Below are 24,252 nucleotides of genomic sequence, written 5' to 3' on the forward strand. Positions count from 1 at the left end.
TTTGGCGGATTACAGAGACTTACAGCCAGTTTTGCATAAGATAAGGATAACCTAAAAAAATAACATACGGCATTGTGAGAATTTGCTTTTGCGACTCCACTGTGCTGTGGAGTGTTTGCACATTGTGACAACAGCGAGCCACAAACAAACTGCCAAGTATATCACCAGGAGGTCCACAGTAAAGGCTGCTTCACGAGTTTCTAGCAGATCAGTTACACTAGGCACACAATGCCAAGAAGGATCAAAGTATTTCTTGTGTACAGAAGGGCGGGGGACCTTACTTTTTCTGTTCAGGTATTCCGCAACCAGCGCAGCCACGTGAACATAACACATCGCAGCCTGTGGAGACAAGAAGAGGCCATCATGAACAGAACACACTGAAAAAAAACTTTTTAACACCAGAGCACACTGTTTAAATGCAGCTGGCAATTGCTCAATAATATTTCAAGCAACATAACATCATTACACATGATTTTCGAGGCTGCATTTAATGACTTTTTTGTGTTCAGTCATTCAGGCAGATATCTACAGCCACACCTACCACTGAAACGAAACTGTCTTCTCAGACTGTGCGAAATAGCTGTAAGGCATGAAAGCCATTTTTGACTTTCTCTTATCCTTTACTGAAGCATAACCCAATATGTTTCTCCACAGGAAGAGACGTGATGTGGAATAGACAGTAGCTGAAAAGCTCAGCAGTTCTTTTCACTTCACTCATTTAATTGTACATAAAAATGTTCATCCTGTTGAAACCCATGTGGATAAACTTGACATGATTTGACGTGTAATTAGTTTTTGTGTGGCTACATGTGCAGCATTCAATTCATTATTTAAATATTTAGTAATAAACATCAAGTACAAAAAACGTATTCAGGAACACTGCACATAAATGTGTATTTAAACTGTTATAACCTGTTACTGTAATGTATGTAACAAGGCCACAATAAGCTAACACGATAATTCTACGCCTATATGTTGCAAATAAAAAGAATAGCAGCTCTACATAGAATTATTATCATGTTGACCCTCACATCAATAATAAATCAATAAATCACTGAGCTGACCTTGAACACCTCGATGTCTGCTAAACTGCATCGCTAATTTGACCGCTGTCCACACACCTACAAAGTCCAGAACACACGCACACAACGCTACCAAAAACCTCGTTGGCAGAGATAAAAACAGATCTAATGTTACAATCCCTCTGGAGTGTTTAAATTAACTGGCTCACTTTATACTGAAAAGTTTGAGAAATCCTTTGAGAAAAGTCCTTATATAAATATCAACTTTTAAATAACCAAATAAATACACTTGACCTGCACTTAACAGCGCATCAGCTGCACGACCCAGGGTCAAGTTCTATATCAGTCTTCACCTTTGAACTCGCTTTCCCATGATCTAATCCTGACCAAGCGTTTCCTTGTACAACATCGGGACTGGATGTATTCACGGTATTAATATGAAAATTTTCATTTGAGTTTCATTTGGCAGAGGATGCAGCATTCAGTTTTGTTTCTTAGTCACCCTGAATAACCTTTTGCTGCAGCATCACCAAAAACACAAAAACAAAAGAAAAGGGGACAAAAAGTAAGTGGACTTGTACGTTTAAAGTTTCATTTAATAACAATAAAAATACTAAATGCTGAAAATACTCAAATACATGTTGAGCTGGGCCTATAGATATTACAGTGTCCAGTTTGAAATGACAGCATCTTGGATTAACTTGAACACCACTGCAGCTGAGAAAGGAAAACATGGCCTGCAGGACTAATTCTGCAGGTCTCATTGTCTGTGTACCAGACAGCGTGAATGTGATTGATGTGCGATCAAAGATGCCTGGTCAAACAACACAACCTGCCTGTCCACGTTATTCTCCTACAGACCGCTATCCACATGACTGTAACAATACAAAGATAATGACTAAAAAGGGAGAGACACAGACGTCAGAATCACTCACAGTCTTCCTGTTCATACCTCTGACAAATCTCCATTTTTGAGGTGCGCTCTGGCCATGCTGTCCAACCAGGTCCGCCTCAGCTCAGGGGTGCTGGCGTAGGACCGGGCCAGGCTGTACTGGAGGTCCAGCAGCATTTCAGGATCTTTTTCATGCTCTCGCATCTGGGCTGTAGCCATCAGAACTGTGCGGATCCGCTTGGTCAGACCCTTCACTTCTGAGGGGAAAGCTGTGGACTGCAGCAAACATACAGACACTGGTTAAAAAGGGAACAGATCTAGGAGGAAACAGGAGCTTCAGATGTGGCCTGCATCCTGCTGCTAGACTAAAATTAACTCCTTTAAACGTTTTAAGTGCAGCGTGGGGGATGACTTTCTAATCTTCTAAAAAAAGGCTCTTATTCTGATAGGAGCGACAGAAGACAACATGCAGGTCATCCATATTGTGTTCCAGCCTTCATTTTATGTGTGTTACTGCTTTGTTACATTACAGTTACATTACATTACAATCTTACCTATGCATATGGTTGGCTCGTTATGTAAGGTCCTACCCACAAGAAGGTGCAAGAGACGTAGGACCAGATTTACTCTGCATTCAAATACTAATATTGGGGTTTACTCAACAGCAATGCACAGAGACAATTTAGTGACTACAGGTGTGAATGCAGTAGCTTTTGCTGCTGCCTGTGCTTCCTGTGTATTTGTTTCCTTTTCAGAGCATCGTATCTGGGGAGGAAGCTATTTACAGGAATCGCACGAAAGCGTTTTTGCCGAGCAATTAAGAGCAAGTTGAGCCAAAACTTGTCGGAATTTGCATCTTTGATAGTTGCCATGAAGGCCAATTTGTTTGAAATGCCGGAGGGGGGAACAACACCAGATCACCAGCTAGTCAGAGCAAATCAGAGTCATCATTTAGTCATTATTAACCAACTGTTGTATGACACTGCGTGGAGGAAGAATATCACCGAGTTACGCAAGTGGCACAGCAACGCCAGCTCATCTATTATGGACTTGTCCGTGGTAAAGCAGCATTTTTTCTGGGTGATTGTTAGGGTCCGTGTGAGGTGTGAAATGTATCCAGATGAATCCAAGTCTCCAGCAAGCTTCATGATGCTGCAGAGTCCAGTCAGTTTCTCAACAAGCTGGTTGTTTGTGACCTCTTATTTGTGCTAGATTACATTTGCCATTATTGAAACGTAAACTTTTTATTCTCATCGTCACTTTGTTCTGCTAAGTTAATCAGTAAATACTATACGCCTTAAAACACTGCGCCATACTTCACACTAGCAGTCCTAGCAGTAACTTGAATCTGTCATCTAAACCTCCTGAGCGGTATTTACTGTTTAACCAAATTACATCACTCAAGCAATGATTCAAATTCCCATGAGGAGTAATGTTTCACAAGTGTGATTGTGTGGCTGCTCTTAAGAACACAAAGAAACAACAAGGGGAGCGAAACTTGCTCCCTTCAATCGCTCATGAAAGAACAAGAGAAACGAAGCAGGAACAACCTGAAGGTTAAGTCAGGCTCGATTAACCTTCAGGTCATCGAAGATCGTCGAAGGCTAATTCACAGTCTCTTCCAAACAACTCATGACAAAAACAGAGATACTTTGGTGGTTAATCATCCACTGCTAACTAGACTGTCTGAATCCTGATTAACAAGTTAAAAAAAAACCCAAGTCATAACATCTTTAATACTTTAATACTATAATTACTGTTTTTGAATTATAACACTAATACCTCGGGATTTCCTAATCATCACATTCTGTCCTGATAAGTGAAGTGAAGCACCGTGCTTTGTGTGTACTACAGAAAAATGGTGAATTATAGTGAAAAAATCATGAAGCAATGAGTAACGACTTGTTGTGACACTTCATTTACACGAAAAGAGCATAAAAATAAAGCTCATTCGCTGATTATTATCATCTATGAAGAAAGTGTGGATTTAGATCAATCTACAGATTGATTTTACAATACATCCACCTGGAAACTCCTCAGTGAATAATGGTAACAATGAATAATGTTTGTTGGTGCCAGCTGTGATTGGTTGTCTAGACTTCCACAATACCTTCATGGCCTTGTCGCTGTTTGCAAAGTTGTTGATGATGGAGAGAGACTCCTGGAAGCGTGAACTGCCGGTCAGCGCCACGTCAGAAATCAGCTGGCTTACTGCAATGATGATCTACTCGGGAAAGAAAAGCAGGGGAAGGTGGAGGGGGTGGGGCAGTGGGCACGGAGAAAGATGAAAATGAAAGGAGGAAATGCACACACGATCCAGTAAATAGTATGTGCACTAATCACTGCGAGACAACAGAAAGAGAAACTCAGCAGACCGTCTGCAATTAAACACGCTTTACATTCTTCTCCTCCCTTACTGCACGTGAATTGCTCAGAGGAGCGTGCTTGGAGAAAAGAAAACCGAGTGCTGAACGTCAACAGTTGTCAACATTAACACTTTACCTGCAGGTGTGTGCGTAGGAAGGTTTTCCTCTTGGTGTACTCGTAGTTGTTCCTCATGAGCAGGTAGAGCAGGGCCGACGCCTCGGCCCGCAGAGAGGCCAGCTTGGAGACGCAGCACTTGAGCACCTCGCAGCACAGAGCCTCGCACAGCGTCACGCGACCCTTGAACAGCACCGAAGGGAACTGGCGGGACAACGGGTTAGTGTATTAAAGACAGATTCAGGACAGGGCTGGAGTTAGAAAATAGAGTGAGTGTGTAGGAAAGACAGCAGGAAAACGATAAATCACTTGATACACAGTGAAGATATCACATTAAAACTTTGTGTTATGGTAGATACTAATAATAAGTCCATTTAGATTTGGCTGAAAATAAAAATAAAACCACAAAAAATAACTAAAAAATAAAATAAAAAACAAAAAACTTTATATTACCCACAATTTTTTATGGATCATCTTCAAACTTCACAAAAACATAGTAGACCTCCTGGGCTAAGTACCTAGGTTGGCTAAGCATTTGACCTTCATTGTTAGCACTCAAGGTCAAAGTTCACCTTGAAAAAAATTTCAAGAAACCATATTGAGTAATAACATGAAACTGCATGGAGAGAGTTGCACGACAACTGGGTAAAGGAGATAAGAAAAGACGCTTCTCTGGTAAATAATCCTTCGACGTCATAGGTCAAAGGTCAGACATTAGGGTGCTGTTAAAAATAAGCAGGATGGCATCAGCACGTTTCAATCAAAACATCGTAAAACGTCAAATTTATTCAGGTTTTGGGGGGAAATCAAAGGTCTAGAAAACATCTGCATCATCAACCTGTGTATCAAACATGATACACTTGGCGTTAAAAGGTTATTGCAAAGTTTTGCTTGGGTTTTTTTTTTGTGGTGATTTTATTGTCAGGAAGTAACAAAAAACGGACCTGTTAACATTTTAGTTCTTATTTCACATTGTAATGACCCTGACTGGTTTAAACTAGTACATATAAATTGAACTAGTACATATAAGATGAACTAAAGGACACTATTGCAATGCCTGCCTCATGAGTCTTGTGTACCAGCTAAGTCTTGAGTCGTGTTTAGACTTGAATTAGTCTCGATGCGCTATGTTGTTACCAGTGTTTGTGTGGCCAAGAACAGCAAAGGTTTGGCTGTTAACAGGAAAACACGGCACGCTGCTGCCAGGAATTACGATTGCCGGTAAGAGTTTTAATCTAGTGCAGTTACAAATATAAACCTGTGACGAAATAAATAATAAAATGTCACAAAAACTGATATTCTGTCTCTAACTAATGAGGGGGGAAATCTGAACTGTTTATCTACATTTTTTTATTTACTGCAAAAGAATGCTGCTGTTAAAGTCCTCGCTGCCCATATCACCTTTCTCCAGTTTTCAGGCAGTCACAATACTCACAATAGCAAAAATCCACTTCTGGAAGTGGAAAGTTCTGTTTGTCTGCTAACAAAGGCCTAATTTCTACCAAACGCAGCATAAATGAGTGGATCAAAAACAAGCAGACCGGATGAGAGCGCGGCTAATCCCTGATTAAAATAACAGTCGGCACAAGTTTCACGCATGTGTTCCACATGGAAACCGATCAAAGAAAGCCAGCTGAAGGAGAATCAATATGTTTCTGATACGAGGACGAGCTCTTCTGTTAGAAGGTGTCGTGCGTGGATAAATGCGTGCGATACCTGGATGAATCTGACCGCTCAGTTGGAGCACAAGATTGAGCCAGAGAAGGCTCCATTATTACCTCCAACATATATAAACATGATGTGCAGAAGAAAGCAAAAGATCACCGAGTTTGTAAAGACATTTCCGTTTGGAGTGTGAAAGATCCAATACTGAAAGAAGAAAGAAGAAAAACGCGACTGTGTGTCGACTGCTGAGAACAGACAAACAGACCGTTCTCAGCTTATCTGTGTGGTGGATTTTTAGCCACACAAAACTGCGGCTAAAACCCAGAGACACCGCTCTGCCTATGTGAAAACCATGTTTGCATATTTGCCTCTTGCAATCTATGATAAGTTCACATCAGTTAAGCAAGTAAGTTATTGTTATAACAGAAATGAAGGGGCTCACAGCTTTGGGATCATCGTTCATAGTGATAACATCTTCATCCAGCATTTAAAATAAATGAATGACGACCGCCAAAGCAAATAAAGACAAACTTTTGTTTTTTGTGTTGTGAAATTAAACACAAGCACTCAAACCTCCGCCAAGAGAGCTGACTACCGGGGCTGTGTGGACTTTTAAGGGAATAGTATTGGATTTTGTACATATTCATTTTGTTTTCTTCGTTCTTTTTAAACAGTAAAAAGCAGAAAAAACATCAAATGTAATGTGATACTTTAAATGTTTACAAAGTACTTTCCATATGTTGACTCAATTTCTGACCTTGAAGACCTTTTAAAGGCTTGTTAAGCTGACCTCACTCCACACTCCTACAAAGTTTTATTTGAATTCAGTTAAATTAAGCTTTTTGAGTGTTTGCAGAGAAAATGAAACACACACACACACACAAACATACCAAACACAACCTAATAAGTCTGGCTGCAAAAATAACTGTATCAGCACTGCTCAGTTACTAAATAGACATCATGTCTCTTTAGTAGATGTCTACAGTAGCATTTAAACACCTAGTGATGGTTTTTGCTACTTTTATTCTGTGTAAACACTAAATCTCTACAAAACAAACTAGTGTAAACAGACCACTTTGTAGAAATAAAGACAGAATAGATTAAAGTACAAGTTGCAAAGACTATTTTTTGGGGGACTACTTTCAGCCGTGCATTCACACACTCCACCATTTGTGTTAATGAAGGACAACGTCTGCACTGTGGCTCGCTCGTGTGCCTTTAACAGTTTGTGCGCAAAATCTGTTGACACAGGAAACCTGGACTACAAAGAAATCAAAGAGCAGTTTATTGGTTTTAGAATCTCACAAACCTCATTGTTTGACATTTTAATGAACCTGTACACACTGTAATCAATTTGCAGACGACTATTCGCCTGATCCAAGCACGAGTGTTTAAAGTGTTCATGTTCGGATAGTTACTATTTGCAGAGGCTAACCTTTAATGCTTGAACTGTAACAGGAGGAAGCACGCCAGAACAAAGTCTTCACCGCTGCTGTTCTCTGATTCATCACTTAATTAACCCACATGACACTGACACTGCTGATATGATAACTCTAGGAAGAGGGTTGTTCTCTCCCTTGGGACCTACCTTTATTACCTCAGCAGCTTTTGACTGAGTTGTGCTGAAGCTCATTTCTATGCAACATAACAGTGAGAAATACTCAATTAGATACTAGGGCTGCCACGATTAGTCGACTATCAAAATCGTCGACGACTAATTTAATAGTCGACGCGTCGTTTGAAGCTTTGTAAGATCCCAAAAGACGCAGGAATAAGTAGCAGGATTTAAGAGTGTAATAACGGACTGAAACAGAAAAATGGCAGCACTGCATGTACAAGGATGCCAGCTGCCGTTAAACCCCGAAGAAGAAGAAGCAACTCCTGTGTCGTAGCTGTGTCCAAAGTCAGAAACCACATCCTCCTCTGCCCGCATTTGTAGGCCGATTACGTTACAGCGACATGACGAAGGCTGTCCAAATTTGAAGACTCCGACAAATGCGCCCGACAAATGCGCCCTTCATTTCTCCAGATATGAAGGATGGGTCGGGTGTATACTTCGTGGCCCAACCTATCCCAGAATTCATAGGGTGGCCCTGCTCAGTTTCCAACATTGGCGGCACCTAGTTAGTTTTAATATTACTCTTATTATTCTTTCTGGGTCACAAAATAAAGTTTTAAGATGTTTTCAGGCGAGAATGTAGCTGTGTAAACTTCAAATATCTGCTCAGTTTATCAAGACATTTTCGGAGACGTCTGTTACCCACCAGCTCGATAGCTAGCTGGGGTTCAAGGCTCACTAGAGCCGGTGAGAACACCGGACTCCGGGCAAATCGTTTTCAAACCCACCGCCGTCTTTCGCTACTCAGGTTAAACATATATAAGTCACTTGGATAACTTAAAATGTTATTGTTTGGCTTTTTTCAGTATTTTATTTGTTCCTGAGTAAATCAGTTTGTCTGAGATTAAAGTTATAGTTTTTACACAGCTGAATAAACGTCAAGCAGACAGCTGATTATCAGAAGTGTGAGATGCTCAAGAATATACTGCGGTGTCCTGTTATATTTTAGATAGCAAGGAGCAGACGGCTGAGTTTATTAAACTCCAATGAAACAATCTGCAGATTTCATTAAAATTTAATAAACTATCATCTTGTCTTTATTTTTAGTTAGCACATACCTTAAACACTTAAAGCTGTAAGCTAATGATAGTTATATAAGAGCAGATGCTGCTGGTGCAATAAGCTGTATGTTTTACGTCCAGTGGATGATGATCTGATTAGTCGACTAATCGCAAAAATAATCGGTGACTAGTCGACTATCAAAATAATCGTTTGTGGCAGCCCTATTAGATACATTTCAGAGCATTTTTCTAGCCAGTGGCTGGGAACGAGGCAGAAAACACGAGAAACACTGAAAAGCCAGGTTACTTTATTGGAGCAGTGTGACCTATGGGTTTTTTTTAGCTATTAGATGGAATGAGAGAGAACGTCTGTGTGAAGGCTGGAACCAGACATCTCACTCATCTCATTGTTCACAGTGGAAAGTTTTTTAGGCAGCGGCAAAAACAAAAACAAAAATGTATATCAGCTCCGGTCATCAAAAACACAGCATGTTTACCTGCTCCAGGCATCATCTGAGTCATACTGATTTTACTACTGCAGCAACACTTCGTACGAATGTGAACACATACCTTGTTAATGAAAGCACGCAGAGCGGCGAACACGTGTCTGAGGGCAGCTTCTGACTGGCCGACTTTGAGGAAAGTCAGGTAGACGTCAAACACCTTCTTCATCAGTGCGTTGTGACCGTCGCTGTCCAGCAGCTGGTTCTGAATCACACACACACACACAAGAATAGATGCACAAAATATCAGTGCAAACTATATTCATCAATTTCCTACATCACTGTTGATGTGTGAGCAGATTTATGAGCTGAACGATGCTGATGACGTTTTAGGCGCATCTCATTCTGTTCTCATCGACTAAAAGCAAACGAGATGACAACGACTGATGGCAGCGGCTGATTTTTACTGTGTCCCATCAATTTCGGGACCCTACAATTTGGGATCCAGTGTCAGTATCGGTACTCATGCTCGCATCAGATGAAGCCATTGATAAAGTTACTGTTTCGAAAAAAAACCCACAGCTAGAGCATGAGGATACACCCAATAAAAGCTTCTATATGTGAGCCTGCTTGTAATGTGGCAATGCGAATTGCGTAGGTTGTTGGTTGCAACTTTCTTGAGAAAAACCCAGCCAGACAACAGCTGCCAACAAATAAAAAGAATGACATCTAAATATGTCCAACTTCACTCCATCCTCCCCAAAGGACTACTTGAGAACAACACCAGATGTTCAGTAGGCTGGCTGGGGTCCAGAACTGTCTCGAAAGCATATCTCCACTTAAGGATAATAAGCAAAAGGACCAAGTCTGGTGTTTGGGTTTGTTTTTTTGTCTTTAGGTAAGCTGCGTTAAACAACACCGAGCAGTTGAGGAAGCTGTGACGTCAAACAAAGGCAGAGCGAATCAAACTCTCCCAGAATGATATGAACCTGCATGAAGGATGAAAAAATTAGCTCCACAAATCCAGCAAAGACATCCATCCACTGTGAAGCATGAGGTCAAGACTAGGACTTGGGTTTAGCTTGGCACTCAGGAGTGATGGTTAAACTCGAAGGAGCTTTAAATGCTTGAATAGCCTCTCATAAATACAACGACAACAAAAAATGGGCCCAAATTCCAGGCCCCACAAGTTTGAACACATTTTTGAGGCTCAAAATGTGGTTACTGTTAGGTTATGATTCGATTTATGCTAGGGGTTAGGGTTATGCATTCATTTTTGATGGTTAGGGTAAGCCGCTAGTGAAAGCATTATGTCAATTAGATGTCCTCACTAAGACATAAAAGGCAAAAGTGTGTGTGTCCCGCTACACACAGAGTGGAGCAGGCAGAGCCACGAAAGGTTAAACAAAGATAACAGAAAACTGTTTAAAATGTGTTCATTTTTTAAATCGTTCATTTAGACAACATCAGACTCAGCACTTACTCGGGTGACTTGCAGAAATATGTAAAGAAAAGATGAGCATACATATTAAGATTTCTCTGAGTGTTATTAAGAGCTGAAAACCTCTTAAACATCACGGAGGCTGACTCAAAATTTCATAACAAGCACATCACTTATTTAAGGACTCAGTGACATTTGAATCACTTTAAAAGCTTATCTACCATCTTGGTTGGACTGTGTGTGCAGTGCTTACCTTGAAACACTGAGTGAACAGACTCAGGATGTCCAGGACGCTGAGGCAGACCTCGGTGGAGGTGTTGCCTTCAAGCAGGGCCTGATGGTGGATTTCTGCTTCTGACAGCCCTGCCCCTGAAACACAGAAACACACATGGAGACATAAAGAAATCCTGAGGTGCTGTGCATGCTAATGGTTCACATTGTGGTGTAGAACAGATTCTAATTGTAACCCTTTTATCCAGAAAATACTGATGACTGCAAAGTTATTCTTAAGTATTGTTGTGTTTGCTGATTTCCTGCTTGCTTTGAAATGGTAATTTACATACAGCTCATTAGGCAAATGCTTCATTGACTGATTTAATTGCACAAATCAACATGTAATTACATCTTGTTTAAGATACTCCTAGTAGGTACCAAATGTTATTAAAGAACATAACATCCAGCGCAAGTCCATTTTTCATTATTAGCATAGAGCCAGAGATAAGAACAACTTGTTTCTCGGTAAAGTGCAAAATAACAAGGAAAACACATGTGACACATCAGTCTATAGGGTACATGTACAATCATTTTATACACAGGTTATTACATGCAAATCTTTTGGGAATCCTGTAAACAGCAAACACTGCATTAAAGCCACAGAGAATTTTTTATAGAGGATTTTATGTTTAAGATTAAGATGCAGCAAAGAAAATCCCTGTTTGTATGCGGGTGAACGCGCCCATTTATTTTCTGCAACAGCGTTTTCCGTGGTGATTCTACACACTGTTGCATTAATCTAGCATTGCTGCAAATCCATTACGTGAAGACCAGAGAGGCCTTAGAGCTCGACATACTGCGGTCAGTGGCTCAAGATAATGTCTGTTTAGAAAGCACAGCCTGAGAGTCAGTTGGCTAGCTCTGTCTTGGAGGAGCGGCATTTCAACCCATGATGAACTGTTTCCTTTCAGTCGATTCACTCGGTACAACACATAAGTATGGGATATCGCGCCCTTGCATTTCCTGGCTGAAGAAACCTTTATTCACGCCTTTAAGGTGGATGATCTGTGACGACATACACACAGCCCCTCCTGCGCATATACCCCCTGTCATCCCTCAGTTCTTACGCTCTTCATCTCGCTGACAACACATCTTTTTTTTTTTTTTTTTTTTTTGTGTCCCGTTTGGATCTTTAGCCAAGTGGATCATCATGGCCTTGCCATATTGGTCCATTTGATTGACCTTTATTATAATTATGAATTTATTTTATTTTCAGTTGCTACACACACGACAGACATGACTGGGGGATAGGACAGGGAGAAAGAATGAAAGAACGAGAGGGAGAGAAAGAAAACCAAAGGGGAGAAGAGACGGTGAGAAGGGGGGGAAGAAAGAAAAACAAACAAACAAACAAACAAAACACCTGGATCACCTGTATGGAGAAAAAAAACAGAAGAGAAAGCAAACAACAAAGAGCAACATAATAAAAAAAACGGCACCATCACAATAAACTAGCTAGCAGTAGATAACAGTAGATACTAAATAATAAACGATATTGTGCAGCACGCAAGATAGACAGCGCACAATGTGCTTTGAGGCAGCAGCCAAGAAAGCTGTAGTCCGCGTCTGTGAACACCCATGTGTACACCTGTGTGGATCAGCACGCTTGTATTCCAAAGGTTTCTCCATGTAACGATCTGCTAGGGAGTGTGGGGAGCCACAGCCCCGTCCTCCAGGGTATGAAGCAGGTATGGAGGAGATCCAGGCCCCAGATATCCAGAGGCCCCAGAGTACAAGGACCCGAGGAGGACCACCAAAGGGGGGGGAACCATGCCACCCTCCTGGGAAGAGCTGAGTAGAGCCCCAAAGGAGAGGTCACCCCGCAGCTACGGAGCAGAGGCCAGAGGGGGTTGCAGTGGTGTGCCCGCGGGCTCTGCCGGCAGCCAGCTGTGCCAGAGAGGACCGAGCTTCAGGCCCAGAGGCCAGAGGCCTGAGGGCCCCCCACCCCTCGGAAGGAGCCCAGCCGGGCCACAGGCGCCCGGCCCCGCCAATCGGCCACCAGGAGTGAGCCGGTACATACATGAGCGCCCAGTCCCAGACGACAAGGACCACCAACACACCAACGTCTGAGGGCATCAGCCACCGGCAGGGAGTGTGGTGAGGGGAGATAGGCCTGCGTACTTTAGAGGGCCTGAGATGTACCCAGAGAGCTCGAGTCTAAGACCCAACCTGACATATAGACACAGACGAACAGGCACACGCGGACACAGACGTGCATTCCCACCCCATATGCACAACCAAATACTCGGCACTCACCCAACGTGTAGACAGACACAAATAGACACTGCACAGACAGGTTGAGTTCATTCTCCACCTCTCCTATATCTCTCCCCCCACCTGCAGAGTGAGCTCCTGTAGTGAGGTGACCACCTGCAAAGATATAACAACCTCCCCACCAGTTAGAGAGCCCCCTAGTTGGGCCGATGCACCAGAGGTCCCCTGCACTGGGGCTGAGCCCCCCTGCACCCACCTGCCCACTGCTCCGGCGACACAACAGCCAGGACCCAAGCCCCCAAGCCCAAGGCCCGGCCAGCACCCCAGACCGGGGGGCGGAGCACCCCCAGACCCCCAAGCCTCCACGCCCGTCCCGGACCCTCCCAGGGGCAGCCAGGCTACCAGGCCAGTAACCAACGTCCGCCAGCACAGACCCTCCCCCATCTCCGCTGTATGCAGCCACAAGGAAAACACCACCCAAGAGCCCCCAGAGCTCCTAACCAGGTCATGGCCACATCCCCCAGGTTAGGGGGATGTAGATGCACACGTGGATTCATGTTCTAAAAAGACCTTCTGACGATTCACAGATACAATTTTCTTTGGTGATTTTCACACTTTAGCACTTGTGAAATCAGTGGTCACACGGTTGAGAAACTGCTGCTCTGCAACAGAACTGATAGTTTCTAATAGTTCTTTAAGTAGCACTTTGTAATATGGTCGGCGACTAACAGCGTAGTTCCCCTGTAATCAAATGTCATTTCAACCAATGTTATTTGAAATTACAATGTAATTACATTTACCTATAAATACCTAAAGGTAGAGGCACTAGAATAACAAGTCAGGTTTTTACAGGAAACAAAGAAATGACTATACTGTAAATAATTTTAAGTAGTGTACAATTTCATGCTAATTTTGTAGAAAAATGTAAATAATCATAAATCGTAATCTTGCCTTTTTACAACTTTATTTAATTCATTATGCTGATGTGCATTTATTATTTATCATTCAACTGTCTTTTTATTTTACCAATATAAATGTGAGAAGGGCTGTTCTTCTTTACCAGTTTACATTTGCAGGCCTATGTGACCTTATATAATAACCCCTTCATAATACAGCCTACAACAGGGTAAGATGGGAAAATGCTGTTGTTTTTTCCACAAATTACCAAATAATAAAGAAGTATTACTTACAGACTATTAAAATTTACTTTAAATTAGTTTAACTATTTGTTTCCAGTAAAAACCTGACTGGTAGTATTAAGTATTTGCAGGAAAATCTTAATTACCTTGTAAATAAAATACATTTAAATTCCTTTTGATTACAGGGAAATTAGTGTCATACTAAGAAGTTTTCTTTTTCCTCGTCCACATGCACAGAGAAGAGCTGAACAGTTAGGTTGTTGACACACTTTTTCAACTACTCATTGCACCAGCAAATATGACACACAAATTGGAGCGTGACCAGCAAACATCCTACCAGAGCCTACACGTGGAGCTGGTGTGGTGGAAGGATTGAAGCAACAGGCAGTGATGCAGCAGCACTCACATGACAGAGGTTGAGACAGAACATTTTTTATCTTTTTAATGCCAAAATTGGAACGTGCACTTGGTTTATGATGTGATGGGAGTGTTAGTGTGCATGCTCTATTGTAGCTCCAGTTGCCTCCAGTTCCTTGCATCTGATTCTACTACTTATAGATTTTTGTGTCCTCAAATAATACCAAATAAAACAATAACAAAACTAATAATTTCACATTCATACATTTCTTAAATTAAACACTTTCATTTCAACAGAAAAGGTGAACATAAGGATAATAAGGACTGTCACTACAGACTAGGCGTGCCACATTAGGAATGTAACCGCCTCTCTCCAGATTCTCCTGTGAATCTTTCTGCAAGCCTAATCTTTAACAAACAAATCATTGGTTGTGGAATTATTGTCTTTCATATGAAATATTCCTGTGCAAACCTCAACTGTATGCAGACTCCCTCGGCTGGAACACAAATGCAATCTATATCACTTTACCCGCATGATTTCTTGACGATTAGTGCGGTGCTGGCAGAATTAACTGTTCCATTACGACTTCAATTCCTGTAAATTTCTAGGAATCTTAGATGTGAAGTGTTTTGCAACCTGACGTTTTGCATGTGAACTAGTGGGAGTGCTTACATATGTTGAGTGTGAAGGAGGCTTCCATGGTGTTGAACTGGTGTATCTTGCTCTGCATGAGGCTGGCACGGTTGCAGCGCATGGGTGGCATTGTCTGAGACTTTCCACCTGACGAGAACAGCTTCGACACACATGCGTCCTGGCTCCTATATCGATAATAACAGGAGCAAGAAGGAAGGAGGAAGAGGAATAACATAAGACCCTGTTCCTGTAACTCTCACTGAGCTGGATGTATTACGATATATAACAAATATGTTAATACCTGATAATTAATAAAAGATCGACACAAGCTGATTAATACCAAACAGAACATTTTAATACATTTAAAAAAAGAGAGGAGTAAAGGTGTATTTCATGACCTGGCACCTTGCTTCCTTAAAACTCAACTAAATTTATTTGGGTTTCAAATTTCAGGCGCTGACAGATAAGGTAAATATGACACACAATACAAAGGCGCAGCTTTGTTTTTCAGCCTTACCTGCCGATGTTCCTCTTTCCAATGTAACGGAACTGAGCCAGACAGACCCTGCGGAGAAAACATGAAGCACGAAGCGCCTTTTGCATCCACTTAGAATGTTGACACAAGACTGATAGAGCAGTTAAAACACACGCATAGTTTTGTTTAATATTTACATATGGCTGTTGTTTCATTAGCTACTCACTCGAGCAAACTGAGGAAGTTCATGATGTCTTGAGGGCTGATTTTGTTCCAGTAGGCCATCAGAGTGTCTGTGGGCAAAAAGACAAAGTGGACACACTTGGCTATATGGTTTTAGTCCCCCAGAGCGATCACTGTCAGAAATAGCAGAACAGGTAGCCGAGTCACGTTCTGAGTAAGTGATGTGCACTGTGGCTATAGAGCCTCACTGACCTTCTGACAAGGTCTTGGCGATGTGCAGGAAAGAGAACAGTAGGCCTTTGATTTCATATTGTCCCAGTCTGCCGATAGGAGGCATGGTGCTGCTGCTCATGGTTGAGGCGCGTCTCTGCAGCTGGAACAACACACAGAAAACGCTCGTTAACTCATTTTAAAGCACTCCTACTTCCTGTTTGGTTAGGACCAGCACTAGAGGAAAATCTTTGAGTGTCAGAGGATCTAAACGGTCGTATTTTACAGAAGGAGAATGATTTATTTAAACCCAGACTTGAGGACAGGCTCACTGATGAAACCTTTGTTACCAAAAAAAATCCTGAGCGCAAACAGTATGTGAGAGGTTGCTTTCGCAATTAATATCTCTTATCAGCAAACACACAAAACAAACATGTTATTGCTTTTGATTACACAAAGCAGTGACAAGAAACAATTCTTAGAATTATGCTGATGAGGTGAATCGTGGATGTAAAAATATACAGATTTACAGATAAACCAGCAGAAAAGCTAAATTTAGAGCAAAATTGCACAAAAACCACTGAGCAGAATGTCATCAGTCCTGGAGGCGAGAAGGAGACGGAGAAAAGGAAGAACCTATTCATTTTTCACTTGTCTTTACACCTTGGCCTTAGGGGGACGATATAGCTTCAGAGTGCTTTTTCTGTTTAAACGTCATTATGTGTTTTTCTTCAATCTGTCAGGGGTTTCATCTAACTGTCATTTACAGGTCAAATCCACATGACTAGCACTTTCTCACGTTGCGACTGAATTGTAAGCACGGGCGCCTGCTCATCTGGCATCTCATAGCGAAACGCGAATGATCGCTGGTTCACATGAAGGTGGCGTTTTCCAGTACAAGCCACGTCACACGTTTCCCAAATGAGTCATGGTTGAAGAGCAGGAGAAGAGTTTATGTTGGCTCTGAGTTTACAGAGGTTTCCTGCTGAGAAGACACCGCCATTGTCCAAAAGTAACATGCAGCTGCTTTTTAACATCATTGCCAGAAAGTGAGCCGTGAAGGCTTCAGATGTAACGCCGAGGCCGTGTGTGTACGTGGCCTACACGAAGCCCACGTCCGGTGAGTAAAATGTTAAAGTGGAACAAAGCAGCGCAAAAGTTTGAGCACTTCAGAACTAATTAGAATTTCCTGATTTGGGAAGTGACAACAAACCTACCAGTGAACAAAACACTTAAACCGAAATTTGCATATCGCATGTTTCAAGGCTGCTTTGCATACGGTATGTTTAGGTTTCCCGCACAGCGTTTCAGAAGTGCTTCCGTGAGGTGACTCCAAAGGGCTCAGACTGCATTCTTAGAAGTATTTAAAAATGCATATAAAAAGTTTCAGGGCTGCAACGCAAAACCGTGATAATCAGACATTGTCAGACTTGTCTTGATGTCAACAGTTCAGCATAACTGACATTTCTGAATGACATTCCAGGTAAGGGAAAAAACAAAGAAGAACAAACCAGTGTCCAGCTTGTCGGTTTTCTGGAACTTAGAGAAACCACAAAGTTTATTTATCTAAAAATGAACTGACTGACAATCTGCCCTAAATATGTTTAACCTGTTGGGCTAAAATGAAATGTTACCTCACCTCATTGCTGTCCGGTGTTCCTGGGTCCATAAATAGAGAGCCTCTGGAGTCTTCCCTCCTCACAACGTGGCCATTCTGAGTTGGCTGACCTGCAACCAAAATAGGTTTGTTGGGGTCCAAAGACTGCAGATTTGGCTACACTCCATGTCTCGTATTCACAAAGCTTCCTAACAGTAGCTCCTAGTGAAAAATTCTTTATATTTTCCAATAAAATTAAACAAATTCATAATTCTAAATAAAAACGTATGAAACCATTCTTACGTCAGGACTCTCAGGAAATGTTTGGGCCAATATGCTATACAGGAACAACACACCATTACTCATTCCATTGAGCCTGTGAACATCATTGTACGCAGTAGTCCAGCACCGTGATGTCTGAGAACACAACCCTTGTTGTGTCACCAGGGAATAAGAAGCTAATGAACTCCTTTTCTGGAATAAACAAAGGCTTTCTACTTGAGACTACAGATGATTACATTGTTGCTTCTGCTGCTTTGATTTTCATATTTGTTTACTTTCAATCTGCCCATTTTGGCCTGTTTACGCTACCGAAATGCAAGACTACGTGGTCCCTGTTTTAAACATTTAACCCTTTTGGTCTCGAAGAATAAAAACTGTTTAGCCTCCCAATCTTCTCAGGTCAACGTGTATTTGACCTAATGAGCAGCTGCTATAACTCAGTAAAACACCCACGTTCACTGGGTTTTCGAGGATTCTGTTTGATACCGATCTTATTCATCTGATTTCAACATCATGTTGGTAGTGAATAAAATACTAGAAATGTTGTAGGATTGGCTAAGAAGTTTGATGTCTGTCTGGCCAACAGCTGCTGCTTTCAGACAGAGTGCTGCTAATGGATCAGTGGGTGTTGAAGCCATATGTTTCTATCATAATGAATAACGTAAACAGGAAGACGCCATATGTACGGTTTCTATTGTTCTCTACTCACCGTGCTCTTTCTCGATCGCTGTGCTGATCCTCCTCATGTCTGTGGATATTAGGTCATCTCTGGAGCCCTGGCCAACCACAAGATGGAGCGAGTGAAAACTGTGTTGCAAAGAGGTGAGCTGGCACATTCCGAATATTATAATCAGACCAAGAGCAGATGTTCGACATTCTATTTCCTGCAATTTGAGGAAATATTTTAACGGTGAAAACAAAACGTAACAGTTCTGGCACCTTTGTTCGGAATGTATTGTGCCACTTTAGCTTCCTCGGAGCAATCTTTTACTGTTTACTCACTCAGTCTGAGAATTCCTGCATTACACAGGAGGGATTCCCAGCACGTACGGTGCTTAATACATCTATTGGACCACCAATTTATTATTCTACAGCTGCCCTAAATTAACAGTAATTACCAAAATAATTGCTGTACATTTTTGTAAATGCACTGGGTTTTAACTGATCTGTATACCAGACCAGACCAGTTTTCACAAAATCCACTGCACTTGGCACCACGGTACACTATTTGGCAACAACTGAATTGAATCTAAAATAGAGAGACTGACATTAAAACTTTTATAGTCTGTAGGATCCCATGAATGTGTGCCCACTGCGGGTCAGAGTTCATGCTGCAAGATTTTGTCTTATGATCACTTCCCTGGGATGGAATAGTTGTGAAGCTCCGGCTAGTAATGCTAGTAATCCCAGTACTGGAGTGGCGTCAGCGACACTGGCTATATGGAAAAGAAATAGTAAAAACTTATATGTGATTTACTCATGAAAGTGGCCACTTTCTCATCACTTTCATATATTGTTTTAGTAAGTATCCAAAACATACAAGTTTCATTATATAATTTTTCAAGGGATCTTATATCTGTTTTCACTCTTATATGCTTTTCATACAAGTTTCACACAAGACAGATACAAACTTTATAAGATTTATATATATCTTTTCCATATGGGTGGGGTTTGCAGTCTTCTTGAAACGTGCTCCTTCAAACTACATGACATTAAAGTCATCTGCCAAGGAAAACAAATAATAAAGCTAAAAGCTACTTTTGACTACTCTCTTATCCACAGGAGGTCACCAAAGCGGGTAGCTTTGCATGTTTGATTTGGCAGAGAGTATTTGTCCTGGGATCAAGTCGGGGATCTTTCTTCAGCTATCTTTGTAACAACCACTTTGAGTTTCAGGACATCAGAAAGATGAATACGTCTGTTTCTTTGATCCCTGGACCTTCAGTTTATATCCCCCCCTCCCGTGTTTCCCTGTTAACTCTCACTCGCTGTTTGGTGTTTTGATATTTTTGTTGATGTGTAGTTTTGCCTCCCCTGTCTCATTGCTGTTGATCAGTTTCAGCTGTGACTTGTTACCCTGGTGTTTCCCGTCTCCCATCAATTTTTCAAAATAGCGTTGTGTTTGAATTGCTCTGTATTTGTGTGCGGTTTGGAGTATACATTTGTTAGCACTCAAAAATGTGCACACAAATCATTGTAAACATTTGTAAATGTTAGCTTGTGTTTGTGGATTAGACCACACGCACATTTGTAAACCTTTTGAGGCTAATTTCACTCCAAAACCAAGCTTTGCAGGCCACGCTGGTCCTTGGCAGACGGTTTCAAGCCAGGTGTTAAGACTCTACCTTTGCATTCGCATTAACATTTTGAATTTTCACTCCACATCCACCAAGAGGCCTCACAATGTTGCTGAACTGAAAACAGGTCAACAGCGACAGCACAGTAGGCTGGGCCCTATTGTATAGCACAGGTAAACTAACCTTTTTAATTCATTTGTCATTTTCAGTCCTGTCAGACAGGCTAGTTTGGACACGTGCTGGAGAAAAATTCAAGATTCCTTACCTCGATTTTACATCATGTATCTGGCTTTGTTTAGTACTTCATACGACAAGTAGCTGTCATATTAAGGATTTTGCAACTAATTATTTGAAACTGGAAAACTGTAAATGAGACTTTTTGAACTGAACTGAGAAACTTATGAGGCCCTAATTATAGATGAAATCAGATTTTTATTTTGATAAACACGGTCATAAAAATAGACTGGTACATACTGTACAGTATGCTTCATGATTCCATTGAATTACAACAACCACTCCTTCTGAATAAGTCTATGCCTGACTGAAGATCTTACAGCACAATAGCCAATTCATATGTGAAACTGACTTTTAGTTACATCACAGAAATCCCCAAGAAAAGGAGCGTTGTGAGGTGACTCACGTTTAGGCCCAGCCCAGGACTGGAGATGAGAGGCTGAGCGGAAAGCTGCTTCAAGTTCTGGTAGAGCAGCTCATAAAGTGGGAGGTACAGCAAACAGATCCTGGCCTGCTGGTTCTGAAACCATAAACATTTGAAAACAAGTAAAAGGAGATGATTATTGTAGGTTAATGTTAGCTACACATTGCCCTTACCTTTCTGTGGCTGCACTCTAACTTAGGTGGTTTGCATAAGAGACAATCTTATCTAAACTAAAATAGAAAGGTATGCACAGGTGGTGACCTGTGTCACATACTTCATTTACTTTTATGGGTAAAAATGCTGAGCTCACTTGGTAGGACATTTGGCCTCTGTTGATGATTGATGTATTACACATTAAACAATGTCTCCTTTATTTTGTTTCTAAGATAGGCGTTGTTTTTAATGCAGGTGTGTATTGTGTAAATGCCAAATCAAATACTTTAATCATTGGAACTCATTGTTATTTTGCATTGTTCCCAAACAGAATCGTTGAGAACAATAAATCATTGTTCTGCCCTTTTCTCCGTCCACATTCCTGCTCATCCTGCCTCTGCTAGTTCCTTTCTGTTTGCATGCTCCTAACCTTGAAAGCGGTGTAACGATCATCCATGGCGTGTTTAATAAGAAGGTTCTTGAGGATGCCCACGGCCTGTTGCCTCACTTCGGGCGCTTGCTGCAAGGCGTCAGCCACCTCTCTCAGCAGCAGCCCCACCAGGAAGTGGTTACGGCAGTATTCCTCCGTCAAACTGAACTCCAGACTCTGCTCTGTGATTGGGCCAAATAGGAAGTGAGAGAGCATCAGGATGAGCTGAAGTGAAATTTCCTAACAGTAAATTCTGGTCTGGTAAAAATCCGTTTCCAATCTAATTGAATCGACTTCTTACAACATTTTTTTCCTTGTGAGCAATCAGTCTATAATGTAACAACGTAAGCTGCAGATGTTAAAGGGAAAGCCTAAATCCTCGACCTCAGCAGCTGTGTAACACACTCTGCTAGCACACTTTAGGCCCCTTAGGGCAGTGCTCTGAACTTCATTTGGTATGCTTCACTTCTCAAACCACAAAAAGTCTGCACGACACATTTAACTATTGTTAGTTATTAACAGGAAAAATGGGAACAAAATTTTATTGAAACAAAGGTTAGCATGATAGAATCAGCCCAGCATCATCCAGCCCTGCAAAACCCAGTAAAGGCAGCTGAAGGCTGGAAAGGACAGAAACTGTGGACAAGCTGCAAGAGTGAATGACAAAAAAAAAAACGGGAATCCCAATAAAAAGATTTTTTTGGATATGCTGGGAGTTACAACTGGGTTCCTAGAACTACTGGTGAGGTTATTCTTTTCTGTCGTCTCATCGGCCAGGAAGTGATATTCCCACATTTTCTCACACCCTTACAACACGATAGAATGACATATAAAATTAGGTTCTGAAACATACTGAAAGTAAGCATGTGAGTAAATAAGATTTATTTTATTATAAACACATGCTTGAAACAATGCATTTTGATTGGATATAGGAGATTTTAGACCAGTCACGAATGCTGAAATCAATGTTTCATAAGGGAAACAGTGATCCGGCTAATGAACTGTTTTTGTTTGTTCTTTTCCTTTAATTTCTCCTCAGACTGCATATTTTTACTAAATAACTATAAATAAAAAACATCCTGGCTTAATAGTGCACAACTTGGCCCTCAAGAGTTTTACTTCCTGGCTTTTCTCTTTTGCGGCGCCTTGCAAGATAAATGCTTCAGAGCGCTTTGCATTAAAAGCACCAAACAAGCACCGACACAAACACAGCAGATTTATACGATATGATGTGTCTTATTCAGTAGTTATAATGTTTGATAGAAGCAAGTGTGGCAAATTCAATCATTCAAAGTGCATCGCTCCAAACCACTATGCAACAAACTCACAGAACACATTCATCAGGACATTAACGTTTCCACAACACACAAAGCGGAGCGGACTTGAATAATTCATCAGGAAATCTGCTGGAAATGATCTTTCGGTGTTATTCAGACAAGAGAAATAAACAAACAGACCACTAAAAAATGAGAAGTTCAACAGAAACAATGACATGGAGTTCAACAGCAGCCCTGGGTTAATATTAACACAGGCAGTGCAGCCTGGAAAACAGAAACCATCTCCAATTATCTCCTCTAATGACAGACACGGGCAGGCAGACAGAGAGACAGACGGGCGGAGGAAAGCGAGAGAGAACCACAGCTTCATGAGAGATGCTTCTGACTGGTGTTTACAACAATCAAGTGAATTAAGCATTAGGAAAAGAGGATTTGTTGATTCCCATAACAGCCCAGCTGCTCTCCTCTACAGCACGCAGGCTCGGGCCCTGGTAGGAAAATGAAGGCAAGAGCCCGGAATTAGCATTATTCCGAGTGTGAGGGGAATGAGTGCCCTATGAGGGTGGGTGGGAGGGAAAAAAATCAGGCGGCGGTGTGGTTAGTGCAGGTGAGGACAAGGAGGAGCAGTCATGTGCAAGGTGTCAGCAAACGTGGTGGTGTCAATGGGTGCGGTGGGCTTCACCTACCTACGGGCCCAAAAAGCTCCGTCGCATACGGAATAAAATCTGACCACAAGCAAAAACACACAAACAAACAACAAAAAACAGAGAGGGGTGGAGTAAAAATAAAGACATTTGGGGTAAAACTGTAAACAATCCATGCAGCATTTCCACAGCGCGCACTCCAGTGTTTGTTTTCATGGTGTCGTGTAAAACGGGTTGTGCGATAAAGTGTTGGCAAACCTTGTTCACCAGAGATCCGACTAATGCGGATAGGTGTGATGTAATGTGTGTGTGTGTGGGTGTGTTTGTGGGCCAAACAATCAGGCGGGTTAATAGGATCAGTGTGGTGGATGCATGTCAGAAAAAGGTCAGGGGCTGGGGTCGAGTGACAGCAGGTCAGTGGATACATGTGCGGTAAAAAGTAGGCCTACACAGCGCGCTCTTACCTTGTACCCTCTGCAGCTTGGTGCGCCCGAAAGCCATGGGCAGGTTGAGAGGGATGAAGTGCTCGTGGTTACACAAGGTCATCAAGAAGTCAAACTTCATCTCGGTCAGCACCTGTGGCCAACGGGCGAGAGTGCGGTTCGCACACAAATATGCAAATTTCGGCCAAACAGAATTCTCAATGTAACATCAAAAGCTGCCCGCGGCGGGGCGTCTGCGAGAGCAACACATTTGACTAACAAATCCAAACAACATAAACAGAGAAGGCCGGGAGAAACTGTTCAACATCAGACACAGCGACAGGTGAGCATGAGACAGGGCGCGACTACACACACATCGTGGAGGCGCTCACGAAAACGCCCCAGTGCACGCTTCAGTTCACTTTAGATCTTTGTCCTTTAAGG

At 41.8% G+C, this 24,252-nt stretch overlaps 1 protein-coding gene across 3 annotated transcripts in view; it reads right to left on the reverse strand.

The window, feature by feature from the left end:
- Positions 1-24,252, reverse strand: part of dock11 (dedicator of cytokinesis 11) — an 81,340-nt gene that overhangs the window by 20,226 nt on the left and 36,862 nt on the right. For 2 of the 3 annotated variants that reach the window (XM_026160127.2, XM_026160142.2), the window contains exons 30-45: positions 23,851-23,962; positions 23,429-23,467; positions 21,466-21,647; positions 20,865-20,978; positions 18,637-18,703; positions 17,688-17,776; positions 16,091-16,211; positions 15,882-15,948; positions 15,698-15,745; positions 15,220-15,365; positions 10,817-10,932; positions 9,250-9,387; positions 4,417-4,599; positions 4,025-4,138; positions 1,975-2,190; positions 282-339 (exon numbers count right to left, since the gene is read on the reverse strand). In XM_026160127.2, coding sequence (XP_026015912.2) covers positions 282-339; positions 1,975-2,190; positions 4,025-4,138; positions 4,417-4,599; positions 9,250-9,387; positions 10,817-10,932; positions 15,220-15,365; positions 15,698-15,745; positions 15,882-15,948; positions 16,091-16,211; positions 17,688-17,776; positions 18,637-18,703; positions 20,865-20,978; positions 21,466-21,647; positions 23,429-23,467; positions 23,851-23,962 — 1,810 coding nt within the window. The remainder of the gene's footprint in view (positions 1-281; positions 340-1,974; positions 2,191-4,024; positions 4,139-4,416; positions 4,600-9,249; positions 9,388-10,816; positions 10,933-15,219; positions 15,366-15,697; positions 15,746-15,881; positions 15,949-16,090; positions 16,212-17,687; positions 17,777-18,636; positions 18,704-20,864; positions 20,979-21,465; positions 21,648-23,428; positions 23,468-23,850; positions 23,963-24,252) is intronic. The other variant, XM_026160136.2, reaches the window with a different exon arrangement.

Source organism: Astatotilapia calliptera, chromosome 3, assembly GCF_964374335.1.
Source record: "Astatotilapia calliptera chromosome 3, fAstCal68.1, whole genome shotgun sequence".
Classification (NCBI taxonomy): Eukaryota; Metazoa; Chordata; class Actinopteri; order Cichliformes; family Cichlidae; genus Astatotilapia; species Astatotilapia calliptera.